Here is a 14935-nt window from a genome sequence, read left to right as displayed (position 1 = left end):
CAGGGTGGACTGTTTTCTTGGCATGTGCTTTGTAGCAACAGTAACAGCCATTTGTGTATCCTTATTTTTATTTATTTGCCTATTTGCTTTGAAAGAGCACATATAGATGAGTCACCTGTCCAAGTTTGACAGGATGTAATAATAGAAACACCACTGAGTTTGGTGAATGGGTACTATGTGTACAGCAACATTCCAATATAATCAGAGAATGTTGTAGCCAGAGACACCCACCAGTCCTCCTATCACAACTGAAGAACAGGTTGGGCCAGATGGAGGGCCATGCCATGTGATATGCCCTCCCACCAATCATACACCATTGCTCTTAGGTGCCTAGGGCTCTTTTAAAGCATGGTTGAGGGGAAATTTTCTGAGTACCGTGTATGTGTGTTTGGGTTCCAGCAGTGGAGGAAGGAGAGTGGAAAGTGAGTAAAGGTTTTCTAGGCCTCTGAGTTACTATTCTGTTTTGAATTCTAATGTCTTCTTCTTCTTCTTCTTCTTCTTCTTCTTCTTCTTCTTCTTCTTCTTCTTCTTCTTCTTCTTCTGTTGATAGACTAGTGACTATTAGATTAAAACAAAAGCCCTCTGTAAGCTGTTTCTCTCTGATAATGCTTACTAAGTTGCAGTCCTATGTATAGTTAAATTCCTTAGATTCCATAGAATTTCATCTATGTGCATGATCGCAGCTTTACGCTTTTGATCTGTTCCCTAGAGGAAACAAAGGATGACACCAGTAACAACAATAGCACCAGACATCGCTGCTTAACTATGATACAAGTTATGAGAAAAGAAAATGATCTTTTGGAGAATTTATATTGCTTCTCCTCTTCTGTGAGCAAACACAAGATAAAAGGATGAGTTTCTCCTGGTTCAGTAAACTTAATAAGAAAAAAGCAGTGCACATGACCTTTCTGCCTAGTTTTCTGCCTAGTTCACTCTTCTTGCAATGCAGGCTAGCAAAGTGTTTTGTGTCACAGCTTTGCCCCCACCATACACCCCACCCCAAAGTGTTGATTTCTATTTCATAACGTTTCTATTCCCCCCCCCCAAATGTGAGTATCGATATTCCACTACATGCTTGTTCAGTGCTTCTGTTTTCATGTTATATAACAGCATAGTGTGTGTCAATAGGTGTGATGTGTGTCTGGAGGATGGGCAAAGACATTTTCAGAACCTTGATTCAGTGCTGGCTCCAGGGTTTGGAGGACCCTTGGACAAGACACCTTAAAGCCCCCCTCCCTCAGTGAGTCTAGCTTCTTATCACCATTGTCACTAGCTGCTATTGCTCTTTCTCGTCGTTCTCATTTCTATCGCTTGTTTGCTTGACTGGCAGAGAGCCAGTGAGCAGTGAGAGGCAAGTGAACAAAAAGGTTGTAGTGGTGAATAGGAGGAGCAACTCCAGGGGGCTCATGTTAGTGGGCACCTGCTGGAGTGTGGGCCCTCGGCAGGTACCCAACCATTCCTACTCTTGACATCAGCCCTTCCATAACTTCTGCACCTATTAAAAGGGGCTGAACATTGCACAGGGTTGCTAACTCCTACAATTATGTTGCAGGTATTAACATTTCAGGTGTATATTCACACTAAAAATGGAAAGAACCTCTCCTTCAAGGCACTGGGTTGAATCCAGACTTAGTCATACTTAGAGAAGATCCATTAACATTGATGAGATTTAAGTTGACTAATTTGAATGCAATTATTTCAATGGGTCTTCTCAAAGTATGGGTATGTCTGGACCTGACCCAATGTTTGTGGCCTGTGACGTACCTCAAGCCATGTTTGCAGTATGCCTCTGTGGGCCAAAAATACATAGTTGGGTAATTATAGCAAATAATGACCAAATCTCATTATGATTCCCACTGAAGAAGAAGTAGAATCACTTCTCAACAATAAAACTGTCAAAACTATAGCTGGTGGATAAGCTAACAGGCTAAATACTGTGTTGCCTACACTGTTAATGCTGTTGTAAGGCCATACTTGTCTGTCTGTCTGTCTGTCTGTATGATGGCACTTTTCATGCTTTTCAGAGTACATGTACCAAATTCCCATTGCTTATGCAGTAAAAGGTCTACAATGACAGAGTTAAAAAAAAGACTTCCTTAACCTGGTACCATCCAGATGTGTTGGACAACAATTCCTATAATCCACAGCCAGCATGACCATAATGGGAGTTGTAGTCCAACACATTTGGAGGGCACACGGTTAAGGAAAGCTGCAAAAACAACTATGCAGAATGATTTTAAGTTTCTTAGTATACTTTGAGGCTGTTCTCTAACTATATAGATATGATCTGACAGAATGGTTGAATATCTCCCATTTTGCAAGATATAGGTACAGCACTCCAGACACATGGAGCCTTGGGGCGAGGCATTTTCTACTGCCAGATGGGAAATAGTTAGAAAGCTGTGTGGGGTTCACTGGAGAAACAGAGGTGTGGTTCTAGCAAAATGAAGTAGGTTCAGGGCATGTTACTACATGGATGTGTAATGTCAATGCAGGATGACAGAATGCCTTGCCAACTTTGGGAAAGGTTGTGTTTATTGGCTTATGCTCATATGCCTCTCAATGGGTATATATTGTAGCATCTGGTGTTAACACCCTGCCCTTAAAAGTGATTAGCAAGCACTACTCTTGTTCTAACACTCCTGGGGTGAAAGCTTTGGCGGATTCCCTGAGCTGGGGGTGTGAAGTATTAATATGGGTATGGGTGGTGGCTAGCTCCCTGACTATGAGACTGGATAGGAAAGGGAATAGCTGAACATACCCCATCCATAAGGCTGCAATCCTATACATACATACATACTTACATGGAAGTCAGTGCCACTGAATACAATGGAATGTCTTCTAAGGGTGCAACCCTATCCATGTTTAGACAGAATAACGTCCTACAGCTCCTACCATTCCCTAGCCAGCCATGCTGGCTGGAGAATGCTGGGGCTGTAGGACTTTTTTTCTGTATAAACATGGGTAGGGTTGCTCTCCAAGTGCCACGGAATACAGTGAAATATCCTTCTAAGTAAACATGTAGAAGATTGCACCATAGAAGCATCTTCAGGACTTGCAGAGACCAGGGGATGACCAAAGAGCTGTGTTTTGATCAAATTCTTCATTAACAAATATGTAAACTACATGAACTTCCCCTCATCACCAGCCCCATTCTATCAACTCTTCTAACTTGTGATAAACCTGGAATTCTTGTTTGGTATCCACAATGTCCATGGCATGACATGAAAAGGACAATCTCCTTCCCATTGGACAGCCTTGCCCAACCAGGCGCTTTCCAAATATATTGGACTACAGCTCCCATCATCCACATCCGGTGTGGCCAATGATGGAGGTTGTAGTCCAACACATCTGGAGGTTGGGGAAGGCTGCTATGCAGTCTCTAAACTACAGCAGGGTGGGGGCAAGAAAGGGAGAGGCACAGGCTACAAAAGGCTTGAAGACTTGCCTTGTATTTGTATAAACCTTACCTTACCTCACCTCCTAGGCTACATATACAGGCAAGTATATTCCACTAGACTTTGGGCTTCATTTTCATTACGCATACTGACAGTGTTGTCCCATCTGCCTCCTAGTTGACTTTACCCCTTTGCTGATAATAATCCAAGGTAAAAATGAGTGCAGAACCAGCAAGAGCTTGTGTGGTATAGTGGTTAGAGGGTTGGGAGACCCAGGTTCTAGTCCCTACTTGCCATGACTCTCAGAAGATTATCTAAATGATCGGGCTAGTTCACAGGTGAAGAGATGGTCCTTCTACTGTCTGTCCCCAAAGATATGTAGTAACCTATTGCATCAAGCAACCCATCTTTGGGGATAGTCAGCAGAAGTTGTGTGGTCTTGATTTGCTATAGACTCCCAGATAAGATGAATCCCCAAATGATAATGCTTGGAAAAAATGCTAAGAGATGAAATAAGAGGTTGAAGCTTTGAATTAATATGACTGGATCTATTTGACTGTTCCTCTTATAGGGCAGTTGCTCCATAAAAGCCTGGGTCTGCACCACAAATAGTAGGTGGGCTAGGAAAAACCTCCGTAAAGGAATGTTAACTTGGCTTTGAGACAGGCAGCTGACAATACTTTGGAGCATTGATCCTACTTGGCATAAAGTGGTATGTATATTATCTCATAGGCAGAGAGGTATTTGGCTTGCCTTAGGATTGGCATCTAAGTGGCATCTATTTGGAAAATAGTTATTCCCTCTGAAAATGGCAGGGGATTGCAGAAAGAAGGAAGGAAGGAAGGAAGGAAGGAAAGAAAGAAAGAAAGAAAGAAAGAAAGAGCCTCCTGTGTCACTTTGAAAGGCAAGTATATTTCACTAGACTTTGGGCTTCACACAATACTGTGAAATTATGCAAATTTTATGGGGTTTGGTCCATGACAGCTGGACCCAAATACATTACGTGAAGCCAAAAATCCTAGCTTAATAAGCGGTGATGTGTATGAACAGTATGTAACTCTGAGTTAAAAAGCAGAGATTCAGCATTTAATCGTTCCTTTGTGTGACATGTGAACTGGGAGCTATGGTTAAGTGTCCACAAACAAATCAAGATTCATACATCAGTTTTAAATGCTGGCTCAAAGCTGGCTTCTAATCCTGGCTTGTTTGCAAGCAGATAATGATGGTTCCTGATTCACCCACCACAGGAAGCTATGTTTAAGTGCCGAATCTCAGCTTGTTTTGCTATTCACGTGTGGGGAGGGTCAAAGTGTCAGGAAAGGAACTGCACCCAAGGGCACACTGCTTGTTCACATCCTGGCTTATGAAACTAGTAATTTTGGCTTATTTTGACATGTGAACGCAGCCAGTATATTTAAGCTATCAAGATGCCACAGGATTCTTTGTTGTGTTTGCTTGCTGCAGGGAAAAACAACAACTACCTGTCCAAAATTTACAAAAAATATATGGTCTGTGGCTACGCTGTTCACATGGTGTTTTGTTGTACCTTCATTTTACCGTTTATTTCATATCAATTACTTGCATAATGTGTGTATGGATTTCTTTTGCATTCTAAGTCAACGCTGGGCAAATAGCCAAGAGCAGATGAGAACTCTGGCCCTGCAAGCGTGTCCTGTGTTTTGGGGGGACAATAAATACGTATGTGAATATGAGATTAAGTCTGAGCGATTGCTTCAGGGGGAAGGGAAAGAAGAAGCCTGTTCAACTTGCTAATGAACAGGTCTGAGCAGGGACATTTTCGGCTTCTGTGGCATGAAGGTAAATATTGTCTGATCCCAAGAGTCTTAAGGGTAACTGTGTAGACGTCACTTGTTTAGGGGGAAGGATATACAAAATCAAGCATTTTAAAATTAAAGACTGAGATCCAATCTGGGTTTAATATTTTGCTGCAAGTCCCTATTCTTCAGTGCAACTTCTGAGTAAACATGCTTAGGATCAGCAACAATTCTCCTGGAGCCTCTGTAAAGTTGTGGTTTTGAAATGCAACCCAGTACCAATTTTAGCCAGCATAGAAGACTTTCTTTCCCTGCCCAACCGTAACTCATGAGAAAGCACCTTTTTAAAAACAACAGAGTCTTGTGGCACCTTAAAGATTTAACAGATTTATTCTGGCATAAGCTTTCATGGACACTGTCCACTTCATGAGATGTATGAAGGTTTAACTTCAAATTGACAGATGTTTATACACAGGCTAGGGGGTGGGGGGGGGCGGAGAGATATAAATGGTGTTGTCAGCAGGAACTGAAATGCAAAAAGTACAGACAGTGATGATTACCTTAACGGTTGTCAATCACAAAACGCTGGGTGATAGTACAGGCATTACTGCAGTGGTGAGCTGATTAACATATGTAGCATGACTTAAAAAAATAATACCCTTTGCCCTTATAGGAAAAGCTTCCTAACTACTAGAGCAATATGACAATGGAACCAATTACCTAGGGAGGTGGTGGGCTCTCCTATACTGGAGGCATTCAGGGTGAAGCTGGACAGCAATCTGTCAAGGATGCTTTGACTTGGATTCCTGCATTGAACAGGGGGTTGGACTCGATGATCTTATAGGCCCCTTCCAACCCTACCATTCTATGATTCCATGACTCTATATGCCCCGTGGGCCTCAGGCAGCCCCCGCTGCTGCTGAATTCACAGCAGTTGCAAAACAATTGGTGGTTTGCTGCTGAATTTCATCGGCAAACCACAACAGTGGCCTAAAAAAGGCCAAATCTTGCTTTAAAGGCCAAATGCAACTTTAAGACCTTGTTTTGCTGCCACTGCCGAATTTTGGCAGAGCACAGCAGTGGGGGTGCAGCTCCTGGGAGGTTGAAATTGGCTCCCAAAGCCCCCAAAATTGTGTACTGTAAAGAATGCAGAACATTTGTTTTCGCCTTTAAGGGCACAATCCTATGACTTTCGCCCTTGATGATCATAAGCCTCCAAACTCAGATCATCCAAATGCGGTATTGTAGAGGCAGTCTTTGCCTCCCTGCTCCTCCTGCTCTGCATTTTAGCTAGATGGGGATGGGGGTTGCCTGTCTAACTGGTGCATTTCAGAGAGGGAGGGAAGGAGGTAGGGGAGGCCTCAGGATAGCTTGTATCCTGTCCTCTCCAGCCTCTTCCCCGCCCACCGGAACACCCCCTTCACCCCCTCTCTGAGGTTGCTTTTCCAACCTTGGACAGGCAGCTGGCACAGTTTGTTTTGTGCCGGCTGCAATGGGGAGAGGGCAGGGAGCGCAGATTCTTGGCTTCGAGGTTAGAGCAGTCTCTCTGACCTCGGATCTGGGAATCCAAAGTATCCTATTGCCTCCACCCCCACCCCCGGCTGCTGTCTAGGGCGCATAAGATTTCTCCCCAAGGTGCCATAAAGCTCTGTTGTTTTTTGACAGACTAACATGGCTCCCCCTCTGGAAATCCTTTTCAAAACATTTTTTGTTGCCTCACTTCTCCTGACCAAGGCTTCTGACTGACCCATATGATGATGAGGGAAGCTCAGGAAAGCATGCTTTTGCCATCCATGAACTCCATGACAAGAAAAGCTGTTACCAGTTGAATTTCTCATTGTTTTGTAGCTATTAAAAGCAAACCTGTTTCCTTCCACAGCAAAGAAACTGGGCCCCAATTGTCCATGACTGGGAAGGAGGTATTGTTACAGCCAAACTGCAGCTCCCATTCAATCCCTTTAAGCCTGTTCGGTTATGAGCAAAGACATAACTTGTTACCGCTACCAAAGATGTTAGACTAGCATGATGATATGAATGGCTCTCAAATATAAAATCTTCTCCAATGCCAGTACACTATCTTATGCCTTGGCTAGGCTTCTTGTAGGCCATATAGAAATATTCCCTATTTCAGGGATAGAGTTGGATTTTAAACAGGTAGGGAAAGATGATGCCATTTCCCAGTTTTGCTTCACAACATTTTGTGTTCCAGTATGGATACCGTTAGCACTAACGTTGTTTGTCAGTATAGGCGACCACTTGGGACCAAAGTACACTAGAGCTGTTTCCCGTTCCTGTAATGTCTGACTCACTCACGTGGCACACGACACAGTTGCCATTACATTACTTTTACACTATTTCTGTCTCTATACCTGGTATTTTTCAGACCACTGAAATATGACATTTTGTATTTGTTATGGTTTCTGAGCAGTATCAATTTAGGTATGTAGTAACTGTGCGATATTATAACTCATACCAGGGGAAGTGGCTTCAGAGCTGTAGAACCAGCTTTACAACATTTTTTCCCACTTTACATTTGACCTGGCATGGGGGGAATGGAACTGCAGACAGGAAATTCCTAGTTGACCTCCATTTTCTTTCCTGTGATGAAAGGAATGGTTGGTCAGTCTTGTCTTCTTCTATTTGGGGGGTGGGGGAGGTTAATTTTCTTGAACCCTATATACTCAAGTTCTAGAAAATGTGTTGGTTTCTTGTCACACAAACATTCAAGTAGCAATTCAGATCTGGGATCAGCATTTAACCCAACCTTTAAGCATAAAAACATAAGAGCCATGCTGGATCAGACCAAGGGTTTCACCTAATCCAGCATTCTGTTCACACAGTGGCCAACCAAGTGCCCACAGGAAACCCACAAGCAGGACATGAATGCAGCAGCACCCTCCCACCCCTGTTCCCCAGCAACTGGTGTACATAGGCATACTGCCTCTGATACTGGAGGTAGCATATAGGCATCATATAGGATGATGCATATAGCATATAGGAGGTAGCATATAGGCTATCAACGACTAGTGGTCGTTGATAGCCTTATCCTCCAGGAATTTGTCTAACCCACCCCCCTTTAAAGCCATTCAAATTGGTGGCCAGCACTATCTCTTGTGGTAGTGAACCCAGCCTGAGGCCTGCCTTTAACCCAAGCTAACGCACTTTCAATTTTCGTTTTACTGGATATGCCTGCCTCTCCCCTCACAAATGCTATTTTGGGCTGCATTAATAGAAGTACAGCTTCCAAATCATGTGGAGTGCTAGTTACCCTCTACTCAGCACTGGTTAGGCCTCATCTTGAGTATTGTGTCTATTTCTGGGAACCACACTTTAAGAAGGATGCAGACAAACTGGAGAGGGTTCAGAGGAGGACAACAAAGATTATCAGGGGACTGGAAACAAAGCCCTATGAAGAGAGACTGAAGGAACAGGGCATGTTTAGCCTCGAGAAGAAAAGACTGAGGGGAGATATGATAGCTCTCTTCAAGTACTTGAAAGATTGTCACAGAGAGGAAGGCCAGGATCTCTTCTCCATCATCCCAGAGTGCAGGACATGGAATAATGGGGTCAAGTTACAGGAAGCCAGATTCCAGCTGAACATCAAGAAAAACTTCCTGACTTAGAGCAATACGACAATGGAACCAATGACCTCTCCCACACTGGAGGCATTCAAGATGAAGCTGGACAGCCATCTGTCAGGGATGCTTTGACATTTGACTTGGATTCCTGCATTGAGGAGGGGGTTGGACTCGATGGTCTTGTAGGCCCATTCCAACCCTACTATTCTATGATCCTCTGTTCTTTTCTCTCTCACTTGGCCTTTCTCCTTCTCTTTCAAAAATAAACAAGTCAGTGGTGCCTTTGGTGTAGCCTGCTTATAGGGTCTGACCCACCTATTGAAGACCAAAGACGTAAGCTAAGAACACAAGGAGCTGGAGCCACCCTGCACACAAATGCTAATCAAGCCCTAGTTTGTCTCCATGATAGGCTGCACTTTTCCTCCATAGAGATTAGATTCAGTCTCATGAATTACCTTTAGCCACACAGGTCCTTGGCTTCCTAGAAGCAAATGCAGGAGTTAAATTTGCTGTGCAGTAAAATGTGTTTATGCCCAATATTTCGTCATCTTCCGCACCTCAAAAGGTCTCTCCCACAGCTTGATGGTGACTTCCAAAGCTTTTGTTGGTGGCAAACAAATGGCTGGATTCTAACAACCAAATTATGGCCAGGACTAATCTGACCTGAAATGGCCTCTTTTTGATCTGCAGAACATCTCTTCTCCATTCAACATGTGCAACTGCAAGTTTTCAGTCCAAACTCCCGAAAGGCTGTTGAAAAGGGACTGCTACAGAACTTTACCTATTTGTTTACCTATCTACCTAACAAACATTTTGGGGCTGAAGTAGCACTGTTCCCTGCAAGAGCTAGGATGAGTCTATTTGGTTTTGGAGACACAAGGGACTAGACTCCTGTTATTGTGCTCCTAATTTAGGAATGCCTATAATCTAGGGCTCTAATCCACGAATGTTATGCTAGTGAGTTTAAACCAGTGGTGTTCAATTGATGCCAGTAAGATTGATCTAGTTTAAGTACAGGCATGAACAGCACAAGCGGTTTGTACATTGTGGCACCAAAGAGAAGCTTCTCTCTTAGGCAAGAGATGACGACAACATATTAGACTTAAAATCTCAGATGCAGTCTTCACTATAGAATAGGTGCCCTGTCCATATAGAGGAGCAGGGAGAAATGATGTTTGAGGGTATGGGGCTGGTAATAGATATTTTTTCAGCTGCATGACCATGGCATAAATCCTATCAGGGGAAAAGTTTTTTCAGAGTTAGGGCAGCCACTCACGCATTGCCAACAAAGAAGACACCAATTTGCATACGCAAATTTATATGTATAGGCACAAATTTAGAAATAAGAACTATAATTTAAATAGAAATCCAGGACATCTCACCACAGTGGAGAAGACTGACCAGGTGACCTCTGTGCCTGCAGCTCAGTCTGCTGTCCAGGTGTTAAGTATGGATGGGCAACTTCAAGGCCCTTCCCTGATCTCCCGCCTTATGGCTCTTTGACTTTAAACCAGAGTTGGACCAGACAGCCCATCAAACGGAGGGCACCTTCAAATAGAGGACCGTCCTCTGCCAGCTCTCTAAAATGGAGGACTGCTCTCTGTAAACTAGGATACCTTGTCCACTCTTCTTTAAAAAGGAGGAGAGAGCTTTGTTGGTAGACATGAAACCAACTTCAACTGGCTTTCTAAAATGACTGCCTTAACATACTTTGTCAAAAACCGGTTTAGATGCTGTTATGCTAAAACCACTGAAATGAGCTGTCAAAGCTCCTCCTGTCCCACTCCCCATCTTAGTAGGCCATGTCTGCATTAACACAAATCTGCGAGCCCACTGTGCCTCTCTGGTGTCATCCACGTTGGGCCAAGCTTTTTAATAGGCAAGATGATGTTCACACTGTGGGTGGGAGCTGCAAGAAGGGACATCAGGGCTGCCATTTGTCTTAATGGTAAGAGGCTCCATATCTAACAGTAGCAAGATGGGCAGAAATGGACAGTGGCCGCTTTTCCCGTTCCTATCTGCCCTGGAAAAGCTTCACCTGTTGGTTTTGGCCTGTGCCTCAGGGCTCAGCTGTTAAAGGTGGGGAGGTTCTGGCCATGAAAAATGTGGCAACCCCAAGGTCAGGGGCATTGAATCTCAGGCCCGCAGGCCAACCTGAGCTGCCTGGGGTCCAAGTCTGGCCCTCTGAGGCGGCCACTATTCCTTCCCCTGGCCCTACTCCTTTCCCTTGACCTCCAGTTATTCGGTGGTTTCCTAGCTTTTGTATTTTACCCATTCTAAAAGGTTGAAATGCCTCCCCTAAAGCTCAATTACTGGCAGTAATAAAGCTCAGTAATAAAGCTCCCCTAAAGCTCAATTACTGGCAGTTGAAATTTGTTGTTGTTTATTCGCTCAGTCGCTTCCGACTCTTCGTGACTTCATGGACCAGCCCACGCCTGAGCTTCCTGTCGGCCGTCGCCACCCCCAGCTCCCCCAAGGTCGAGCCCGTCACCTCCAGAATATCATCCATCCACCTTGCCCTTGGTCGGCCCCTCTTCCTTTTGCCTTCCACTTTCCCTCGCATCAGCATCTTCTCCAGGGTGTCCTGTCTTCTCATGATGTGGCCAAAGTACTTCAGTTTTGCCTTTAATATCCTTCCCTCAAGTGAGCAGTCTGGCGTTATTTCCTGGAGTATGGACTGGTTTGATCTTCTTGCAGTCCAAGGCACTCTCAGAATTTTCCTCCATCACCACAGTTCATGCGGGTGTATTTCGTATATTTTTGCTCCCACCCCTTCTGCCTTTGCCTGCCCCCTTTTTTCTTTGGCCCAACCCACCACTGGAAAGTGTCCCCCAAGAGCTTCCCCAAAACTCAATTTAGCCCTCAGGCTGAAAGCGGTTCAGCACTGCTGCCCTAAATGATGCTGGCATGACATGGCCCACGCTGCATCATTCCAGTTCGTAGAAGAACCTGGTGTGTCCTGGCTAAAGCAGTGGAGGAACTGCCTGAATTAAAGCAGAAACTGGGGGGGGGGGTCTTGGGCTTATTAAATCTATGAGTCTTGTACACCTACTTTCAGTGGAAGCTAGCGGTCCCTATATCAGTGGGGTGGTGAATCTGCTCCAGCTTTCAGTCAGAAACAGTCAGAACTCTAAAGGAGCTGTCCAAGGTGTGGAAGCACCTTGGATAGCTCCTTTAGCATTCTGATCGGTTCTGACTGAAACCTGGAGTGGACTGCACCACTGATCTCGGAGCCACCAGCCTCTACTGCCTACTATTCTTGCCCATGTGTGCAAGTGTGAGTCCTGTGAAGAGGGTGTGTGAATTCCGAAGAGAATTCCTGGGACTGGAATGCAGGGCAGAGAGGCTCAGAACTTTCAGAAATGCCACTGGAATGTTGGTCTCCTGGTCTCCCATGTTCTAGCTGCAACTGGCTCTTCATGTTATCTCCTTGTGCCTGTTCTGTCACAGATGCTGCAGGATAGTTCTGATTTCTGGCATGGGTGTGACTTTCTCACTAGAAAGGTTGAGTCAGGCTGGCTGCAGGCGATCCATTGTGAAATGGAAGGTGACATTTTCAACCATGCAGCAGAAGCCATAGCCCAAGGTAGAAGGAGCCTCACAGATCAGAGGTGGGCGTGAGAACTGATGAAAAACTTCACACATGCCACAGCTGTAGACCTCAAAGCAGTGGTGTGATGCACACGTGAGTGATCCTTGTGATCTTGGAACTGGATTCCGAGGGAAGGTGAATGTGTCAACTGTGGATTGAAGCTGTATATAATATATTCCCAAACTATATCAAAAATCAAATGGCACTGTAAGAAATGAAGATAGTTTTTCATGTTACACTAACGTGTGTGTAGGTTCACACTTATGATGAGATCTCATGTACTGATCTGGAGTTGGGGGAACAAATCCTTGCGTTGCTAATTCCCCCCTACAAAACAAATATACCCTTGTAGGTGAGTCATGGCTGTATTCGCGTGAAAATGTTAAGTGTCCCTCAGTTAAAATTGAGTCCTCAGTCCCCATTTGGAACAACTTGACCTGTTCAGTTTGGCTGTCTTGGAAGAACCCCCATTACTTGCCATGGCTGACGTAAGGTAATGGCAGAGAAATGGAAGAACTGAATGTCATTTTAAGCATTATGCTAGCACTGTAGGAGGTGGTTGTCTGTGTGTTCAGCCCATAGCACTAGTATAATGTTTAAAGGCCCACCGCTGCATGGGGAATGTGGACCACATGTATCTTTCCCATGGAACTGGCATGGGAGGTGGCTGTGGCATGGGAGGCAGATGTTATAGGAGTGCTGTGGCATTAACCCGTTGATAAGTGCTTTCTGTGGTGCTCCAATAACATTTATAAGGCATTCTAGTGATTCCAACTCCTGATACTGCCAGATGTTTTATGCCAGGGGTGGGCAACTTGTGGCCCTCCAGATATTTTGGTCTACAACTTGCATCAGCCCTAGCCAAGAAAGCCCATATTAAGAGATGATGGGGTTTCTAGAAGGGCCACAAGTTGCCCAGCCTACTTTATTCTCCTTTTCCAGTGGCAGGCCATTTGGATGATCAAGGACGCTCTTACGATTCATGAAACTTTCTACTCCTAGTCTTGATTTACACTGATATCAGCTTTGGTTGAGCCCATGTGTATGTTTAACCTGAAGATATGCTTGTCATACTAGATAATGTTTTAGCAGCATTTGGTCTCAATAAAGGGCACACTCCTATTTGCTCTGCTTTAACCTTTTACCAGCTCTTTGCTTTAACCTTTTACCAGCTTTTTATTTCTGGGTCTCCTTTCAAAGTGATTCTGCAAATGTATATACATGCACTATCTATGACACAACATTTCCATCTTCCATAGGCAGGAATCAAAAGAATGCACAGCCCTGCTTACAGAAATGCTGTGTGTGTGTGTGTGTGTGTGTGTGTGTGTGTAAATAGCTTGTTCTGATGTAATTTCTGGAGCTTCTCTCTCTCAAGCTTGAAATATGGTAGAAGTTTGGGTGTGCTTGATCCTTGCTTTCAATGGCAGAGGTGAGAGGGCAGCATGGAGACCTGGTACTCTTGAGAGAAACTACAGTACTGATAAAATTGGTAACTCTCTTCTAGGTTGTGTGACAAGTTGAAGATGGCAAAAGGTGATACTGGTGTGCGATGTTTCCAAGGCTTGCTAATCCTGGGGAATGTTGTCATGGGGGTAAGTAAACTTGAACTGTGAAACATAGGGATGGCTACTTCAGGACCTTGCTCCATTGAGCAGTGCTTTTCGGTGGCTTGATTTTGGTATGCATGCCTCTCGAGATTATCCCGTCATCACACGTATCCTCAAGTGTACTGGGAGTTGGTATAATCTGTGGATGAATATACCAATCCAGCTTCATGGTCCCCAGATACGCTCTTTGGAGTACCTATGTACTGCTTCCTCTCTGGATTACAGATGCAATTTGGGATGTGTGTGTGTTTTTAAAATTAACATTTTTAACTTTGCGGGGGATGCAGGTGGGGTGGTATAAAATTCTGAAAGAGCCTCCATTGTGTCTGAGAAATAACTCCCCCATTTCACTCTCCAAAAAGTAACCGAAAAATAGCAAGATGTCTGTGCTGAATAGATATGTAAAAAATCAGCACTTCTTGTTCTAAAAAGGGGTGGATGGGATGGAGGAAGAATAGCTGGGATAAGAGGCATCATGTGACCCTTAATCCAAATACAAGCAATGGGCATTGCAAGAGGCTAGTACCTGTTTAATGAGATATAACATTCGCTTAAAGAAACACAAGGATGGAGCACTAACTTGGACAAGTAATTTCCTAGTAGGTCAGGGAATGTTATCTGTGGTGCATCCAGTCACAAATTTGTACAAGCATTATTTGATGTAGAGTACCCTTAATAGATAGAAGAAGAGTGAGTACAAATGCAGTATGGGCTCCGGCTTTTGTCTTGGAGCCTTTCTACATTAGGCTTTTATTGTGCACTTGTGATTGCTCACTCACAGTAGTTTACAGGTCCTTTACAGGATGTCGTTATCCTCCAGGGCCTCTCCCGTGCTTTGCAACCATTAGTGCGGGCGGGGGGGGGGGGTCCTAACAAGGAAAGTCTGGTATTATTTAGAAATGGCAGAATATGAGTCTTGTGTAATTGCGCAGTTGCACTATACTACAGCACCATCTGGTAGTTGTTTAATGAAACATATAGA

General features: G+C 44.3%; 1 protein-coding gene across 1 annotated transcript in view; it reads left to right on the top strand.

The window, feature by feature from the left end:
* The first annotated feature begins 369 nt into the window (after positions 1 to 369).
* The window catches only part of UPK1B (uroplakin 1B), a 32682-nt gene continuing 18116 nt past the window's right edge, over positions 370 to 14935 (top strand). The window contains exons 1-2 of the mRNA XM_084841667.1: positions 370 to 422; positions 13851 to 13938. Coding sequence (XP_084697793.1) covers positions 13870 to 13938 — 69 coding nt within the window. The 5' untranslated portion in view covers positions 370 to 422; positions 13851 to 13869. The remainder of the gene's footprint in view (positions 423 to 13850; positions 13939 to 14935) is intronic.

This window comes from Heloderma suspectum, chromosome 3, assembly GCF_057233095.1.
Source record: "Heloderma suspectum isolate Gila_16-S chromosome 3, 16-S_ref, whole genome shotgun sequence".
NCBI classification, from domain to species: domain Eukaryota; kingdom Metazoa; phylum Chordata; class Lepidosauria; order Squamata; family Helodermatidae; genus Heloderma; species Heloderma suspectum.
The sequence above is the reverse complement of the archived record's forward strand: the minus strand, read 5'-3'. Positions and strand labels throughout refer to the sequence as shown.